This window comes from Leucoraja erinacea, chromosome 21, assembly GCF_028641065.1.
Source record: "Leucoraja erinacea ecotype New England chromosome 21, Leri_hhj_1, whole genome shotgun sequence".
NCBI classification, from domain to species: Eukaryota; Metazoa; Chordata; class Chondrichthyes; order Rajiformes; family Rajidae; genus Leucoraja; species Leucoraja erinaceus.
This window is the reverse complement of record NC_073397.1, coordinates 5,717,713-5,734,221: the sequence shown is the minus strand read 5'-3', so window position 1 is coordinate 5,734,221 and position 16,509 is coordinate 5,717,713. Positions and strand designations below refer to the sequence as shown.

Below are 16,509 nucleotides of genomic sequence, written 5' to 3'. Positions count from 1 at the left end.
TTGGCACATATTCCTCTGAAGCTTTCTTATCGATGTACCTGCCCAAGTCTTTTAAATGTCGTTATAGTACCTGCCTCAACTACCTCCTTTGGCAACTTATTCCATATACCCACCACTCTGAGTGGAAAAGTTGCCCCTCTGGTTTCTATTAGATCTTCTCTCTTTCTCCCTCTCTCTCACCTTAAACATGCGACCTCTATTTCTTGATTCCCCTATCCTGGGTAAAAGACCCTGCACAGACACCCTATCAATTCCTTTCATGTTTCTTTTAGTGCTTTTGGTCACATGCAGTTGAGCTAAATTAGTGGACCAAACTTTTGTCCTCTCCAGTATATTGCTTAAGTTGTGCTGATTTTTAATTAAACTTTGACTGAATTCCCTCAGTGGTACAATAACTCATCAAATTTATCAAAATATTTAAAAGATTAACTAGGTCACAGCTGGAATGCCACTTGCAATTCTGGTTTCTGGAAGGATGCAAGTGCACTGGAGAAGGTGCAGAGGAGTTTAACCAGGAGATTGCTTGGGATGGATGAAGTGTTATGTGGAAAGACTGTGTGGGTTAGATATGTTTCCCTTGAAACAGATGAGGCTGAGGGGGAAATTCACTGAAGTATGCAAAATAATAAAGGGAAATGTTAAATAAGAAACGTTTCAAAGGTGGTTGGAGAGGATGGAGGAGGCAAAGACTCCCTCAATATTTAAGATACATCTTGAAAAACACTTGTTTTTGCAAAGGCACAGATGGCAATGGACCGAATGCTGGAAATAGGGATTAGTGCAGCTGGACACTGATCTGTATGGACATGATGAAATTGAGGGTATGTTTCTTACTGTATGTAGGACACTTAAAAAATAATAATTTGTGACCAACAGCAAAATTTTCAGATGATAACTGAAATTTTTCAGAAGATAAGTCTTCAGGAGAATCAAAGAGAAGTTGGCATATGTGGAACTGAATATATGAAGTACAATTCTTACTTCAAAAAGATAGTTTCTGCATTTCACAAAGTTGACAGCACTGGTATAATCTTCATACCTGGGCTTGCTGGGACAGCTGCTCTTGTGCTGGTAAGTTCCCCCCTTCCTCCTTTTCATCACCATGAAGCGTAGCATTCATAGGTCCATTGGTACCAGTCTTTTGAATGAGAGGCATGCGCTCCAGTAAAGCTGGTCTACAAACAGCACAAGATTCATATTAACTATAAGCATTAAAAGGCCTTCATGGCAGCTGTGCAACTGAATCAGATCATGGCTGATCAGTACATAAACGGAATTCCGTCAATCCCATCTACCCATGGTAATCTGTTACCCATCAAAAATATACATATATCTGCCTTAGAGCCAAAGACGCTACTTCTGCCATCCTTTGAGGAATGTTCCTTTCTTTAACCTTATGACGATGAGAATAATTCAAGTAACCTTACTGCAGTCACAAAGACTGATCAGTACACTTAATCAGTATGTGCAGCAGCATCAGATGCTGCTGCACCCGCTGAGTTTCTCCAGCTTTTTTGTGTAACCTTCGATTCTCCAGCATTTGCAGTTCCCTCTTAAACACTTAATCAGTATACTAGCTGGTGACTGCTTGGGCTATATCCCACAACAAACTAAGTTAGATGTTCACTGCCAGAGCCCAGGTGAAATGATCAGGGATGTCAAGTACCAAAAGATACACAGGAGGCAAAGAAAAATGAGGTGGGTCATTAGACTTCACTCATAGCATGAGTGGATAACTGCTAGCAAAACTCCATCAAAACCAGTCAACACAATAATAGTTCAAGAAACGTTCCCAGATCCGAGGCTGGGAGGAAAGACCACAAAGGACAATGGGAAAAAAATGTTTTTCTATTTGTGTTTCATTTCCATAAACGCACAATGTAGCCTCATTTACCTCATGTGGTCGAACCTCATGAAGAGTGCACTGTACTCCACTGCTCGCTGTTGAAGCTCAACGTCCAAGCTGCTTCCATAGATAGAAACTGCCTTTCTGATGCGACTGCAAACAATCACAAGTTGAAGTGAAACATCCTCCGGCATGTAAACGGAAACAGAAGAAACTCTCCAAAGTAGTTATATCTTTAGTGGTGTTTAGTGAGGCATTTGACAAAATCCAGAAGATTACGACTCATGGGATCTACCATGAAGGCCGTCTGAAGAAGTGTCTTGACCCGAAACATCACCCATTCCTTCTCTCCAGCGATGCTGCCTGTCCCGCTGTGTTACTCCAGCACTTTGTGTTTATCAGGATGCTGCCTGGATTATGGAGTATTAGCTTCAAAAGGCACATTGACATTGAGCCAGTCAGAGCTATACAGCATGGAAACAGGCCCTTTAGTACAACTAATCCATGCCGCCCAAGTTCATGCATTTTAAGGCCTTCAGCACTTTCTGGTCTACAGTGGATTTAGTTCAAGACATCACTGTGAACTGCAAGTTCCAAGCATCCATGCCTTTCTCCACAGTAAATTCATGTGAGAAATATTAATTTAACACCTTGCCTATCTCCAGTACCTCACATAGACAACTTTATTAATCTTTAAGGAGCACTATTTTCTCCTTTGTTACTCTTTTGCCCTTAATATACTTGTAGAATCCCTTTGGATTATTTTTTTACTTTTATCCGCCAAAGCTATCTCATGCTCCTTTTTGCCCTCTGGTGCTGTCATGTGCTGCCAGAGGTGGTTGTAGAGCCACATATAGAAGCTCTGCAGATCACAGCCCCATAATGCCAAAATCTCCAGGCCAGCGATCTTAGCACTCCTCTCTGGCAACCCCCGGCAAGGGTTCGCCCCAGGAAGGGCCGCTCTGATCCATGCTGTTAGGCCGCGAGAGGGAGGCAACATGAAAAAAGTCGCCTCTCCGTCGAGGAGGCGACCGAAAGCAGTTCCCCCCCCTTATCCCACCCCACAAGACACACCAAAAGACGCCTAAACTAACATTAGACACAACAAAAAAAACCAAAAAGGCAAAAGAACGAACACGCTGCTGGCAGGGCAGCCGACTCGCAGCGCCTCCACTGACCGTCCTGCACACCGAGTCCCTACCAACCATCGATTACCCATTCACACTAGTTCTATGATATTCCACTTTCTCATCCACTTTGTACACACTAGAGGCAATTTTACAGAGGCCAATCAAACTCTTTGGGATGTGGAAGAAAACTGGATGAAACCCACGCAGTCACAAGGCGAACTCCACAGACAGCCAGCACCCCAGGTCAGGATCAAACCCAGATCTCTGGTGCTGTGAGGCAGTAGCTTTACCAGCTGTGCCACCATGTCATCCACTGATGCATTTATTTATTATTTTTTTTAGGATCTGTGTTTTGTATTTATTACCCGTCACTAATCGCCAGGAGGAGCCTTCAATCTCTCCCACAGCCACAGAATGTGACCAGTTCACTTGAATGTGTGATCAACAGTGGCCCTGGATGTTGATTCAGCAATGATGACACCACTGAATGTCGAGAGAAGGTTGCTGGACTCTCTCTTGTTGGCAATCATCGCAATGCCAGGCCAGAACATTTTTCTTACCTCGTCAACGAATGGCTGAATGCTGCCACATTTGGGCTTCATTTATTTTTAGAACTACTTTATGCAGTGGTCAGATCAGATGATCGACTATGTAGAATACTGGTAGGCAGCGAGGTAAGCAGGCTATTTCACCAAAAAATTCAAAGTAGATAAGATCTTAATATGTAAGTTTCTCAATGGTAAAAATCTAGTCTAATCTACTGAATTATGTGATGACCCACACAATCTACAGACTACATCACAGCTGCAGTAGGGAACAAGTCAATAAAAGTGAAGAGTTTGCAGCAAGATTCTTGACCTTGCCTTGCATGGAGATTGTCATTGAAGCACCCGTAAAAATTAATGACGTATGAATTTACTCAAGAATTGCATTACTCGGTTATAAAAATTACTTCAAAAGCATGAGCATTTTGAGACTAACTTTCCCTTGTGAAAAATAAACTTCTCAGAAGAGATCTATGACTGATCGGATACACGCTCTGATGCTCACCACTCAGCCATAACGCTATTTGGAGAATTGCTTTTGTTTAAAGAGAACCAGCTAATTAATATTTGAGGTGGAAAGAAACACAGTTTCCACTTACTTTGTGCTGCTCTGCAGTCGTGTGCTAAGCTTCATAATGGCAGTTAGAGCATATTCACGGGTTGACAGTGCTGAGAGGCTGGAGTGCAGAATTTTTTCCAAAACATCCAACACCTCATCTTCTGTAACCTACATAGGTAAAGATGCAGCAACATAATTCGACCATTCATAGTTAAGCAAGCACAAGCTATTAAAATCCAACTTAATTTTCAAGAATATTTAGCAATTTAATATTGACAATTTCCTACATCAAAATTAAAAACAGTAATTGATGGGTCGCTAGTCAATTCTGCTCGAGTTAAACACGTTGATGACTGGAGTCTCGTGAACAATCAGGACATTGTGGGCCCACATGGTTAGATTTTAGTTGTACAGCAGTTCATTAGGTCAGACAAATGCTGGAGGCAACTCAGCGTTAGTACTCAGTTACAGAAGATGACAACAGCTGGATTAACAGCATCCAACTTTCAAAACGCCTTATCTTTGCATAAACTAAATGAGGCACAATAGAATTGACACACAAGTATTGAAGTAAACAGGATCATGCAGAAAAATTCCGTTCATTTGCTCGAGACCTCCATTTATTTAATCAGGAAAGGTCACCTTTCCAGGAGTATAATATTATTGTATTCTAGAAAATGCATTTGCACCTGAACTGGTGTTTCCTCCTCAAACTCCCCCGACAAAAGAAGATCCCCATATTCTCCAACACACCACACTGCAACTTGCACAAGAGGTTGCTGCAAGAAAGAAATGCACCCACATCAAACATAGTCAACTGCGGATCAGATTTTATTCAGGCAAATTTTGATGATTTGGTTGTATAAAAAGTCAAAGAGGGGTTGATAGAATGGGAGAAAGATTTGGAGCAATTGATTGTTTCAACTTTAACAATGTCACTCAAATACATCTTTTAATAAATTCTCATTAGCCTGAAATATTAGCTAGCCAGATATTTCCAGATCTGCTATTAATCAAATTAGGAAGACTAAGGCACAAGACAATCTTCAAATTAAAAGGCAGTGGCAAGTTAAATTGAATTTGGCCATGACTATTGCTTTGGCCAACAAGGCAATGAAATAAGGGCTGGAAAATAGAATCAGGCTGGATTCTGCCCATAATATTATTAAGCATGGTTTAATATAAATATTTAAAATTGTGTAAAATACAGCACAATGTATTAAACGCCAAATACATATTATGAAGATGCAAGCAACATTTATATTTAACAAATTAAGCAATACACTTTGCTACTTGCCTGTGAAATATCCACACGAATGGCCTGGTGGAGCTTCTGCACAATGTATGCATGAAGGGAGTTTGCATTACTGATGAGTTGAATCAACAGAGGCACCGAGTCGTCTCGAACATAACTTCCAGCCTGTTGAGAAGGACAACAAAAAAACATTGCAGCACTGGAACCTGCCCTCTAACGTTCGAACAACTTTAAATTCCAGATATCAGAGGCATTTGCTGGAAGTAATACATACTGTGGTGAGAACTCTCATGATGGTGTCAATGTGCCATCGTTTGTTTGGAGCGTATCTAGAAAAGACATTTTTACAAATAAAAATGTAATCGCTTCTGTAAGCTAAACAGAACCCTGAAGCTCCTTTGCTATTCAATGTCAAGATTGAGCTGCATGTTTCATCCACTTTTTCAATTAATTCCAAAATGGATTGATCTTAGCTTTGAGTACATTCAATGACCAAGCACCTATAGCAATCTTGAACCAGATAATTCTAAAGACTTGCACAAATCTGTATAACAGAAATTTCTCATCCCAATTCAAAGTGGCTGACCCCTGGCTTGAGGCTGTATTCCTGAGACAGTTACACCATTTTGAAGTAAACAGGATCAAGCATAAAAATTCAGTTCATTTGCTCTAGAGACTTATGTAGTCTAGAGACGGAGGTTAAGGGGAGAAGGCAGGAGAATGGGGTTAGGAGGGAGAGATAGATCAGGCATGATTGAATGGTGGAGTAGACTTGATGGGTCAATTGGCCTAATTCTCTACTCCTATCACTTATGACCTTATGATCATGCAGAAGAAACAGCCTTTCAGCAGACAACCTCTGCATTTAGCAGAACCCCTTTGACAATCTTACACATCACAAGATCATCTTGAACCATAACCACTTTGAAATATACAGAGTTATAGTCACCATTACCAAAATGATCCCCTCCTGACACTCTCGTTGGTCTATCCACATAGAGTGTCAAAAGCTCTCCTGGATGCACTGCAAAAAAGTTTGCCACCTCTGAACCTTGAGTCACTGGATCCAAGTTCAAACAGTTGCTGGCCATTAATACATCTGAAATATATTGTGGAATGAAATGTAGAGTAAACCACCGCAGAGTACGAACATGTTTTTAAAAAAACCTGCTCTGTATGATTCAGATATGCCCTTGTGCTATATGTGTTTATAGGTAAACAGTTCGCCATCCATAATGCTTTATCTCATCTTATCAGGCAATGATCCATGTAATTTGGAGGGCAAGTGACCTTTTCCTGTAAAATGGAACCACAAGAAACTGTAGAGCCTAAAATCATGAACAAAAATGTATGTACTGGTGGAACTCAGAGGCCAGGCGAAGGGAACGGACAGACAATGTTTCAAGTTGGGACCATCTTCAGACTGAAGGAAACAGGGAGGGGTAGGGAGAGAAGAGAGAAAGCTGGAAACAAGGTGGGGATGGGGAAAGCCTAGCAGGTGAAAGGCAAATACAGGTGGTGAGGGGGGTGATGGGCAGATGGGTAGAGATAAAGACTACAGACAAAGAGGAGATAAAATGGGGGTCAGATAAGGAGTGAAATGTAAAACATAAGGGAGGGAAATATTGGCCTCGGGGAGGGGAGATGAGCATTCAGAGGAGGGGAAAGAAGCAGGGTGATGGAAGATGGTAGGAAAATTGTGCATGCACCACTTTGGAGGTTTAACTTGCAATTGGAGATGTTCATACAAATTGGTTGTAGCTATCGAAGTGAAATACAATCGTCTGGTTTGCAGGTGGCCTCACTCTAGCAATGGAAGACGCAGAACAAAAGATTGGTATGGGAATGGTAAGGCGAGTTAAACGGTTTGGCAACCAATAGCTCCAGCAGGCCTTGACAGTCAGAGCACAGGTTTCAGTAAAACATAGAAAAAAACCCAATGGTTTTGCAAGCAGTTATCTTCTTAACTGCCAAATTCTATTTAATACAGGCTTTCAACATTCAATAATACTTAAGGAAAAGTGATGGATTGGAGAAGACTTCATAGTGCCTACAGATTCAGTTGGACCATCATGATTTAACTGCATTTTATGTGGCCAACTGCCACAGCTAATACCTACCAATGCATAATGTCCAATACTCAATACACATAGCAGAACAAACATCTTGTAGGTGCAAGATTGTATTAAAACATGCCAAAATTATCTCACATAACCATCAGTAGTCACCTAAATAAGAGAAACTCAGGACTGCACCGAGTCTTGAGAGCAATTCGACACTGACTGCAGCAAATTAGAAAACAATAATTCCCATATTTTAATAGCAAGATCTATAAGGTAGCAAACTCTGTCCTCCTTACTCTACATTTCTCATAACAGGTTTCATGCTCCTATTCAACCTCAGTTTGTTACAAACACCTACGTGCAACGTTTCAACTGTTAATTATGGAGGGAACTGTAGTTGCCAGACATTGGGCACAATTGCTTATTAATTCACAATATTTTAAAGCCTACATTTTGGCCTTGCATTAGAAGCATGAACATTAACAGAAATTACATTCTGCACTTTTACATTAATAGATCATACTTTCTGCAAAGAAACATTTTGTTTCACAAATACACAGAAAGCATCTAAAAATGTGTCCATATTTCTACCCTGTTTTGCAACTGGGTTTAGGAGGTCTCTAAGATACAAGGTATAGTTTCAGGAACTAGAAATAACGATAATAGTCAAAGAGCCATTGCATCTTGGTGTTGACCTCATACCCATCCCAGGAACCATACCATGCTTTTGAGTTTTAAGAATGGGAAGACATTCAATAGGCCCTGGAAGATCGTTGGACTGGGAACAGCATCTTTCCATGATAATGTTGAGGGACCAGATTGCAAATGGTTCGATAGTTGGGAAGTCAGAACAATTCAAAGTCATTTGTGATCTTCTGCTGGCCTTTGAATAAGTACCCTATATTTGGGGCAGGTTGATTTTGTATTGAACAGGAAGTTCACTGCTCAATTCAAACAACATTATTGTGACTGTTGTAGGAAAAATGAGATAAAGACAACCATCAAATAACTTAAAACCAGAAAATTGTACAGTTGTTGTGCACAAGATTAAGCATGTGAATGAAACATAGTCTAAGAACAAACTAAGATTGCCTTTTTTATAGCTTCAACCCCCTTAGCAGAGGTATAATACAGGCAGGCATAAACGCAAAAGCAAGAATGGCATTTTCAAAACGCAAAGTGACTCCACCAGTGACATCCCAGTGAATTCAAAGATTAGGTTACGTTGAATTCCTCACTTACTTTTCTGCTGCGAGGAATATTCCTGAAGCACAGTCTGCCTTAAACTCTGGGTCACAGTGGTCCAGAAAATAGAGTAATTCTTTCATCATTCCTCGGACATTGCTGCCATTAACCAGGGCAAAGCACAAATCCATCGCACGTCTATTTGTAACAAAGAACAAAAGACTTGCATTAAAATCTGACTAGCACCAATAGATAGATAGCCTTTATTGTCATTCAGACCGAAGTCTGAACAAAATTGCAGCAGTCATACATATAATACAATAAAAACAACAATAAACACATATTAACATCCACCACAGTGAGTCCACCCAGCATCTCCTCACTGTGATGGAGGCAAAAGTCTTAGGTCTGCAGTCTCTTCCCTCCTCTTCTCCCTCTGCGCTGAGGCGATACCCCCCGGGCGATGTTATAAATCAGTCCCGCGGCTCAAACACCGCGGCCCGGGGTGGTTGAAGCTGCCGCCCACCAGTCCTGCAGACGCAGCCGCTGGCCCGCGGCCGAACCCCGGACTCAGGCCACCACCGCCAGAACACCGTCCCAGCCACCCTCACGTGAGTACCGCACCGTCTTCAGCCTCGGGCTGGGCCGCCCCGACATGGGCGCCGAACCTCCCCCGGACCGGGCCGCCCCGACATTGGGCGTCGCTTCTTCCCCGGGCCGGGCTGCCCCGACTTGGGCGTCGCTTCTCCCTCTAGCCGGGCCGCCCCGACTTGGGCGTCGCTTCTCCCTCGGGCCGGGCCGCCCCGACATGGGCGCCGAACCTCCCTCGGGCTGCGAGCGCCGCACCTCCCCGAGCTCGGCCGCTCCGACGGGAGCCTCGTTCCACCCTCGGGCTGGCCGCCCTCACGGGAGCGTCCCAACCTCTTCCAGCCCTGAGCCGGACCACCCTCACGGGAGCGAGCTCAGGGCGAGTCCTGACGGGCTCTGCCTCCGGAGCCTCGAGGTCGTCAGCTCCATTAGGCCTCAGCGCAGACGGAGGCAGAGAAGGGGAATACGACAAAAAGGTCGCATTCCCCCGCAGGGAGAGACTGCAAACCCCGTTTCAACCCCCCCCCCCCAAAACACAAACTAAAAACCAAAAACTAGACTAACCAAAACAAAATAAACAACACAAAAAACACAAAACAAACGGGACTGCCGGTGAGCCGCTGCAGCCAGAGCCGCGCCGCCACTCCGAAGTTATCTTGCAGGATAGTTAGCATAACCACAATTCAGAATGTCTGAAATTACGATTCAGAATTGAACAATTATTAAATTACAAAAACAGAAGTGAAAGCAGAAAACGCATGGGCCCCCAGTATCATTTCCTTTACCAAAAAATGCTCATGTTTCCCCAATTACAAGTTCACTACATTTTCAGAAATGATTGGGTGAAAAGCAGTCAGCACAGTGCAGTGCAATTAAATAATTAACAATTGCATGAACTGTTTTTGGAATATGGTTATTCACTTGGTAACAAGAAAGAACTGCAGGTGCTGGAAAAATCGAAGGTTTGCAAAAAATGTTGGAGAAACTCAGTGGGTGAGGCAGCATCTATGGAGAGAAGGAATTGGCGAAGTTTCGGGTCAAGACTCTGACAATGGAGGAGGCCCAGGACAGAATGGTCAGATTAGGAATGGGAGGGGGAGTTAAAGTGCTGAGCAACTGGGAGATTAGGTAGGTTAAGGCAGACTTAGCGGAGGTGTTCAGCGAAACGAGCGCCGAGCCTGTGCTTGGTCTCGCCGATGTACAGGAGTTGACACCTGGAACAGCGGATACAGTAGATGATACCAGGTCATTGGAATGTCCTCATTCTTTAGGAAACGGGGGTTCCCTTCATCCATTATAGATGAGGCTCTCACTAGGGTCTCCTCGATATCCTGCAGCAGCTCTCTTGCTCCTCCTCCCCCCATTCGTAACAAGTACAGAGTCCCCCTTGTCCTCACCTTCCACCCCATCTGCTGCCGCATACAGCATACAATCCTCCAACATTTTTGCCACCTCCAATGGGATCCCACTACTGGCCACATCTTCCCTTCTCTACCCCTTTCTGCTTTCCGCAGAGACTGTTCCCTCCGCAACTCCCTGGTCAACTCGTCCCACCCACTCAAACCACCCCCTCCCCAGGTACTTTCCCCAGTAAATGCAGGAGATGCAACACCTGTCCCTTTACCTCCCCCCTCGACTCCATCCAAGGACCCCAACAGTCTTTCCGGGTGAGGCAGAGGTTCACTTGCACCTCCTCCAACCTCATTTACTGTATCCACTGTTCCAGTTGTCAACTAACAACCTGACCTTTTTGTCGTGGGCCTCCTCCATTGTCAGAATTCCTCCAATTGCCCAGCGCAAATTGGAGGAACAGCACATCCTATTTCGCTTGGGTAGCTTACACCCCAACGGTATGAACATTGATTTCTCTAACTTCAAATAGCCCTTGCTTTCCCTCTCTTCTCCATCCCCTCGCCCTTCCCAGTTCTCCCACCAGTCTTACTGACTCCGACTACATTGTATCTCTGTCCCGCCCACTCCCGACATCAGTCTGAAGAAAGGCCTCGACCCGAAACGTCACCCATTCCTTCTCTCCAGAGATGCTGCCTGTCCCACTGAGTTACTCCAACTTTTTGTGTCTATCTTTGATTTAAACCAACATCTGCAGTTCTTTCCTACACACTGCAGATTTACAGAATATTGCCTGGAATTTAACACAAAGCCAGGAGAACTATTCAACTGCAGCATAGTTGACAAGGGAATAAGAAATAGTGGTGTGGGATTGCATTCTGATATTTATACTGCTGAGATGGAAATTAAAGTGCCGTCTGGAATATGGTTCGTACCAAAGCTGAATACCAAGGGCTACGTGTAAATAATGCACGTTATGCTCTGAAATATTCTTTAAATATTAGAGGCACAGAATAATTTACAGCAAATATTCCAATATTTTTTTTCTTCAAAAATTGGACCATGAAATATCAACTACTTCTGAAAGATATGTTGAGCACCCATCCATCTAGGAAATGTCACATTTTAAAATGTAATTTAAAATTCAAATGATATTTGCTTCTGGAACCAGGAGTGCTAGTATCTGATCGTGTGATAAATAATTTGGCGCCATCGCTACTGCCTTCCTTTGAACTGATTTATTCAGAGTCTCCTGCAATAAGGCCCTGCAGCAGTTCCCCAAAGGAAATAAACACGGAGAATTACTTTGCTATAGCAACACTGCCACTGTAACCTTAACATAAAATTACCAATGATCAATAATACCCCAAATAACATCTCATTAATCTGCAAGACTTCAAACCAAACACAAACTCATCATCCTGCATCCTAACATGGCCATCTATCTAAAAGCCATTGGTAGAAATTAACTATTCGCAGTGGTTTATGTTAACTGTGCCCACCACGCAAGATTTGTATTTGACAACTGGGCCACCCTTTAAAGTCAAGTAGTCTGTGGGCTGAATTTCCTAGTTCTGCTCCTATCCTGTGAATAATTGCTGCATGGCCCGTACAGACAAATCTTGGGCTTAAATGTGAAGGAAGGTGTATTTGAAACGTAAACCAGGAGTATGAGAAAACATCGACACAACTTTTCAACAGTGTACTGTGAATGCAGACAAAAGTGCTGGAGTAACTCAACGGGTGCAGCAGCATCTATGGAGCGAAGGAAATAGGCAACGTTTCGGCCCGAAACGTTGCCTATTTCCTTCGCTCCATAGATGCTGCTGCACCCGCTGAGTTACTCCAGCACTTTTGTCTACCTTCGATTTTCCAGCATCTGCTGTTCCTTCTTAAACAGTGTACTGTGAATGATGTTTTCAGTTGAAACATGCCAATGTTAGAAAACTATTTTATGTTGGAGGAACTCAGCGGATCTGGCAGCATGCGATAGGGCCATTACCTTTTAATGGAGACATCGAGGTCAGTAAGACAGTCTACGATCGTACTCCGGTGTCTCTGTACTGCATTGTGGTCTGTCTGCACCATCTTCAAAAGTGACGTCAATGCAACATACCTTCGGGGAATAAAAACCTCAAATATGATTTTTAATATGAAAATAAATGAGAGAGAAGTAGCAGCACGCCCCCACTAAGTGGTTTACTGAAAGTAAAGGGCCGGTCTAACGTCATATAGGAGAATGACAGACAAAAGGGAACCATCTGTTCTGCAGAATTTCCATGCTGCAGTGCTGGGAACCCAAATTATGGAGTTACAAAAATGCAGAATTGCCCTTATGACACTATTCTCAATGAAACCAAGTGTGATTTTGGCACGTCAACTCCTCAAGAGTACAATATAAATATTGTACTTATCAAACAGACAGTCAACATTTAAATCTTTATAGAGTTACTTACAGAGCCCTGCCTTGAGTGCAATGGCCCTGTTCCACTTAGGAAACCTGAACGGAAACCTCTGGAGACTTTGCGCCCGACCCAAGGTTTCCGTGCGGTTCCCGGAGGTTTTTGACAGTCTCCCTACCACCTTCCACTACCTGCAACCTCCAGCAACCTCCGGGAACCGCATGGAAACCTTAGGGGAGACGAAAAGGCTCTAGAGGTTTCCGTTCAGGTTTTCTAAGTGGGACAGGGGTTCATTAAGGGATTTCCCTTGCTTGTAATATGATGTTGACCAAAGCTTACTTCTGTAGTCACATTTCTTTCACAAGAACACAAGAAAATAGCATTAGGACCCTTAAGCCTGCCCTTGCATGCAATGTTATGGATAACTGATGCTGGCATTAACGCTTCTGTCAGTCTACCACAACCGTTCAAATATTTATCCATCTTCAATTTAAAGTGCATTCCATGACTTACCCTTCACCAGCCTCCAGGGAGGAGAAATCCAGAGACTCACTGTTCTGTATCACAATAAATTCCTCGCACCTCAGTTTTAAAATGATCTGCCCCTTAGCTAGTTTATGACTCTCCCACTGGAGAAAACATCTCGACATCTAATTTGTCAAGCACCATTAGGATTTTAAATGTTTAAATCAGGTAGGCCTTCAGCCTCCTACACTCCAAGAAATAAAGGCCCAAACTGTCTTGCCTCTCTATAGGATAACTCTCAGATCTCCAGGATTTTCTCAGACAGCTTCCAATGTAATTTTTAGGAAAGGTAAAAACATCTACAGTATTCCAGGTGTAGCCTAACCATTATCCAATATAAATGGAACAAACCTCCAATCAGTTTGCAAGAAAAGCCAATATTGCCTTCTCAATTATTTGTAGGATTTGCCTGATAACATTGTAATTCATGCAATGGAACAACGATTCCTCTGAATTTCACACTATAATAGTCATCCTTTTCAAGATTCAAGAGAGTTTATTGTCATGTGTCCCTGATAAGGACAATGAAATTCTTGCTTTGCTTCAGAACATAGTAGGCATGACTACAGAACAGCTTAGCGTGTCCACATACCATTATATAAATATATACACACATTAATAAACTGATAATAGTGCAAATAAACAGATAATGGACTATTAATGTTCAGAGTTTCGTCCGAGCCGAGTTTAATAGCCTGATTCTTTAATTCTTTTAATTCTTTAACAACTTTTGCAAGATTTTCTTATCGTTTGATCAATCATCAATAATCTGCTGCAGGATCACAACGTTCTCACAAACATGCCCTCCCACCTATTTTCATATCATCAGCAAACGTAGAAACCTTACACCTCATTACCTCCTCCAAGTTGATAATATAAATAGTAAACAATTGAGGGGCAAGAACCAATCCTTGGGGTACCCTGTTCTCCACCCTGAAAGAGACTAATTTACTGCAACAGTTTTATGTATGCCAGCGAGTCTTCAATCGAAGTCAAGATAGCGTGGATAGAAGATTGGCTGACTGGCAGAAAGCAGAGAGTGGGAGTAAAGTGGGCCTTTTATATTTGCCCAGAGTGCACAGAGTCTCGTGCCCAGTGTAGGTGAATTGACAACCACAGGACATAGGTTTAAGGTGAAGGGGAAAAGATATTAGGAATTTGAGGGGTAACTTTTTCATACAAAAGGTGGTGGGTGTATGGAACAAGCTGCCAGAGAACGTAGTTGAGGCTGGGACTATCCCAACGTTTAAGAAGCAGTTAGACAGGTACATGGATAGGGCAGGTTTGGAGGGAATGTGGAACAAGCACAGGCAGGTGGGACTTGTGTAGCTGTGACATGTTGGCCGGTGAGGGCAGGTTGGGCCGAAGTGTTTCACTGTATCACTCTATGACTCTTTGGCTGCTGTTGACCAGAGGCATTCTGCAGGGGTCGGACATAGTTCTGCAAATGGTGGAATTGATGACTTTGTGGCCAAGTTTGCGGATTATATGAAAGTAGGTGAAGGGGCAGATAGTGTTGATGAAGCAGTCAGTCTGCATAAGGACTTGGATAGGTTGGGAGAGTGGGCAAAGAAGAGACAAATGGAATGCAGCATAGCAAAGTGTACGGTCATGACTACTTTCTAAATGGGGAGAGGATTTAGAAATAAGAGGTGCAAAGGGACTTGGGAGGGTTGGTGCAGGATTCCAAAAAGGTTGAGTCATGGGAAGGAAGGCAAATGCAACGCAAGCATTCATTTTGAGAGAACTTAAATATAAAAGTGAGGATGTGATGCCGAGGCATTATAAAGCACTGGTGAAGTCACAAATTGAATATTGTGAGCTGTTTTAGGTCCCGGGCAGTGGGCAGGTGCTATAGACCTGCACGGGAAGGTAGACACTCCCGCCCCCATGAGTCTCTGGCAGATGGGGCTCGTCAGCCTGGGAAGGTAGTACATCTAGGAGAGGGAAACTCTGATTTAAAACCTCCACTGCCTTGTGGCCATATCCAGTCATGGAAAAGACTCCTGGAGTAAACCTCAAGAAAATCCGGAGTCGGAGCCCCTAAGGCAGTTTGTCGTTGTCTACAACCTCGCTCTGGCAGCTCCTGCGACGGCGCTGGTGCCAAACTGTAACTGCCCTGCTGTTCCTTTGGATCGATCAGCGAAGTGGTGGGGGGGGGGGGGGGGGGGGGGGGGGGACACGTACTGCCTGGGCAACAGCCTGTCCTCCATATGACATCGCCCAGGCTTGCATCCGACCACACATCACCTGCAAACTAGGATGCATCACCCATGGTCAGTCATGACCGAAGGGAGTCTAGTGCACCAACTTTGGGTCCCGTAACTGAGGAAGGATGTGCTGCCATTAGAAAGGGTCTAGAGGAGGAAATGATACCATTTCCATTTGGTTAATGCAAGAAGAGCGTTTGATGTCTCTGGGTCTGTACTCGCTGGAGTTTAGAAGGATGAGGGGGTGGGGGAGGGATCTCATTGAAACCTACTCTGAAGTAGGGTTTTGACCCGAAACATCATCTATTCTTTTTCTCCAGAGGCAGCTTGACCTGCTGAGCTACTCCAGCTTTTTGTGTCTATCTTCAAGGGGAGGAGAAAATGTTTAGCTACAGAGTCAGTTTAGACAGCAAGATTGAACGTCTGATACACAAAATAAATCTTAGAATTATACTCACCTAATATTTTTATCATTGTTTAGTAAAAATCTACCCAAAATATTTACAGCTAGAACCTGCGGATTAGAAAAAAACAGGTTATTACATATTAAATAAACAAATCTTTTCATAGCTAAGCAAAGACACAATTGCTGAAGGATGTCAGTGGGTCAGGCAGCCACCATGGATGGAATAGACAAATGACGTTTTGGGCCGGGACTCTTCAGAAGAAGCTCATTTTCTATTACCTCAATTCCATTTTGTCCACACTTCTGACCTACATCCCAGACACTGCACACATTCATCAACACTTCCCCCCACCATTGCCACATCTTTACTGTGGATGTCCAGTCTATTTTACACCTCCGTTCCACACCAGAAAGGCCGTGGGACCCTTCGCTTATTCCTTGAATA

The 16,509-nt window shown here is 43.4% G+C and overlaps 1 protein-coding gene across 1 annotated transcript in view; it reads right to left on the bottom strand.

The window, feature by feature from the left end:
• The window catches only part of LOC129707179 (AP-1 complex subunit gamma-1-like), a 97,938-nt gene that overhangs the window by 26,441 nt on the left and 54,988 nt on the right, over positions 1-16,509 (bottom strand). Inside the window, exons 10-18 of the mRNA XM_055651985.1 lie at positions 16,117-16,172; positions 12,524-12,637; positions 8,641-8,781; positions 5,610-5,664; positions 5,378-5,500; positions 4,770-4,859; positions 4,121-4,248; positions 1,895-1,999; positions 1,040-1,175 (exon numbers count right to left, since the gene is read on the bottom strand). Coding sequence (XP_055507960.1) covers positions 1,040-1,175; positions 1,895-1,999; positions 4,121-4,248; positions 4,770-4,859; positions 5,378-5,500; positions 5,610-5,664; positions 8,641-8,781; positions 12,524-12,637; positions 16,117-16,172 — 948 coding nt within the window. The remainder of the gene's footprint in view (positions 1-1,039; positions 1,176-1,894; positions 2,000-4,120; positions 4,249-4,769; positions 4,860-5,377; positions 5,501-5,609; positions 5,665-8,640; positions 8,782-12,523; positions 12,638-16,116; positions 16,173-16,509) is intronic.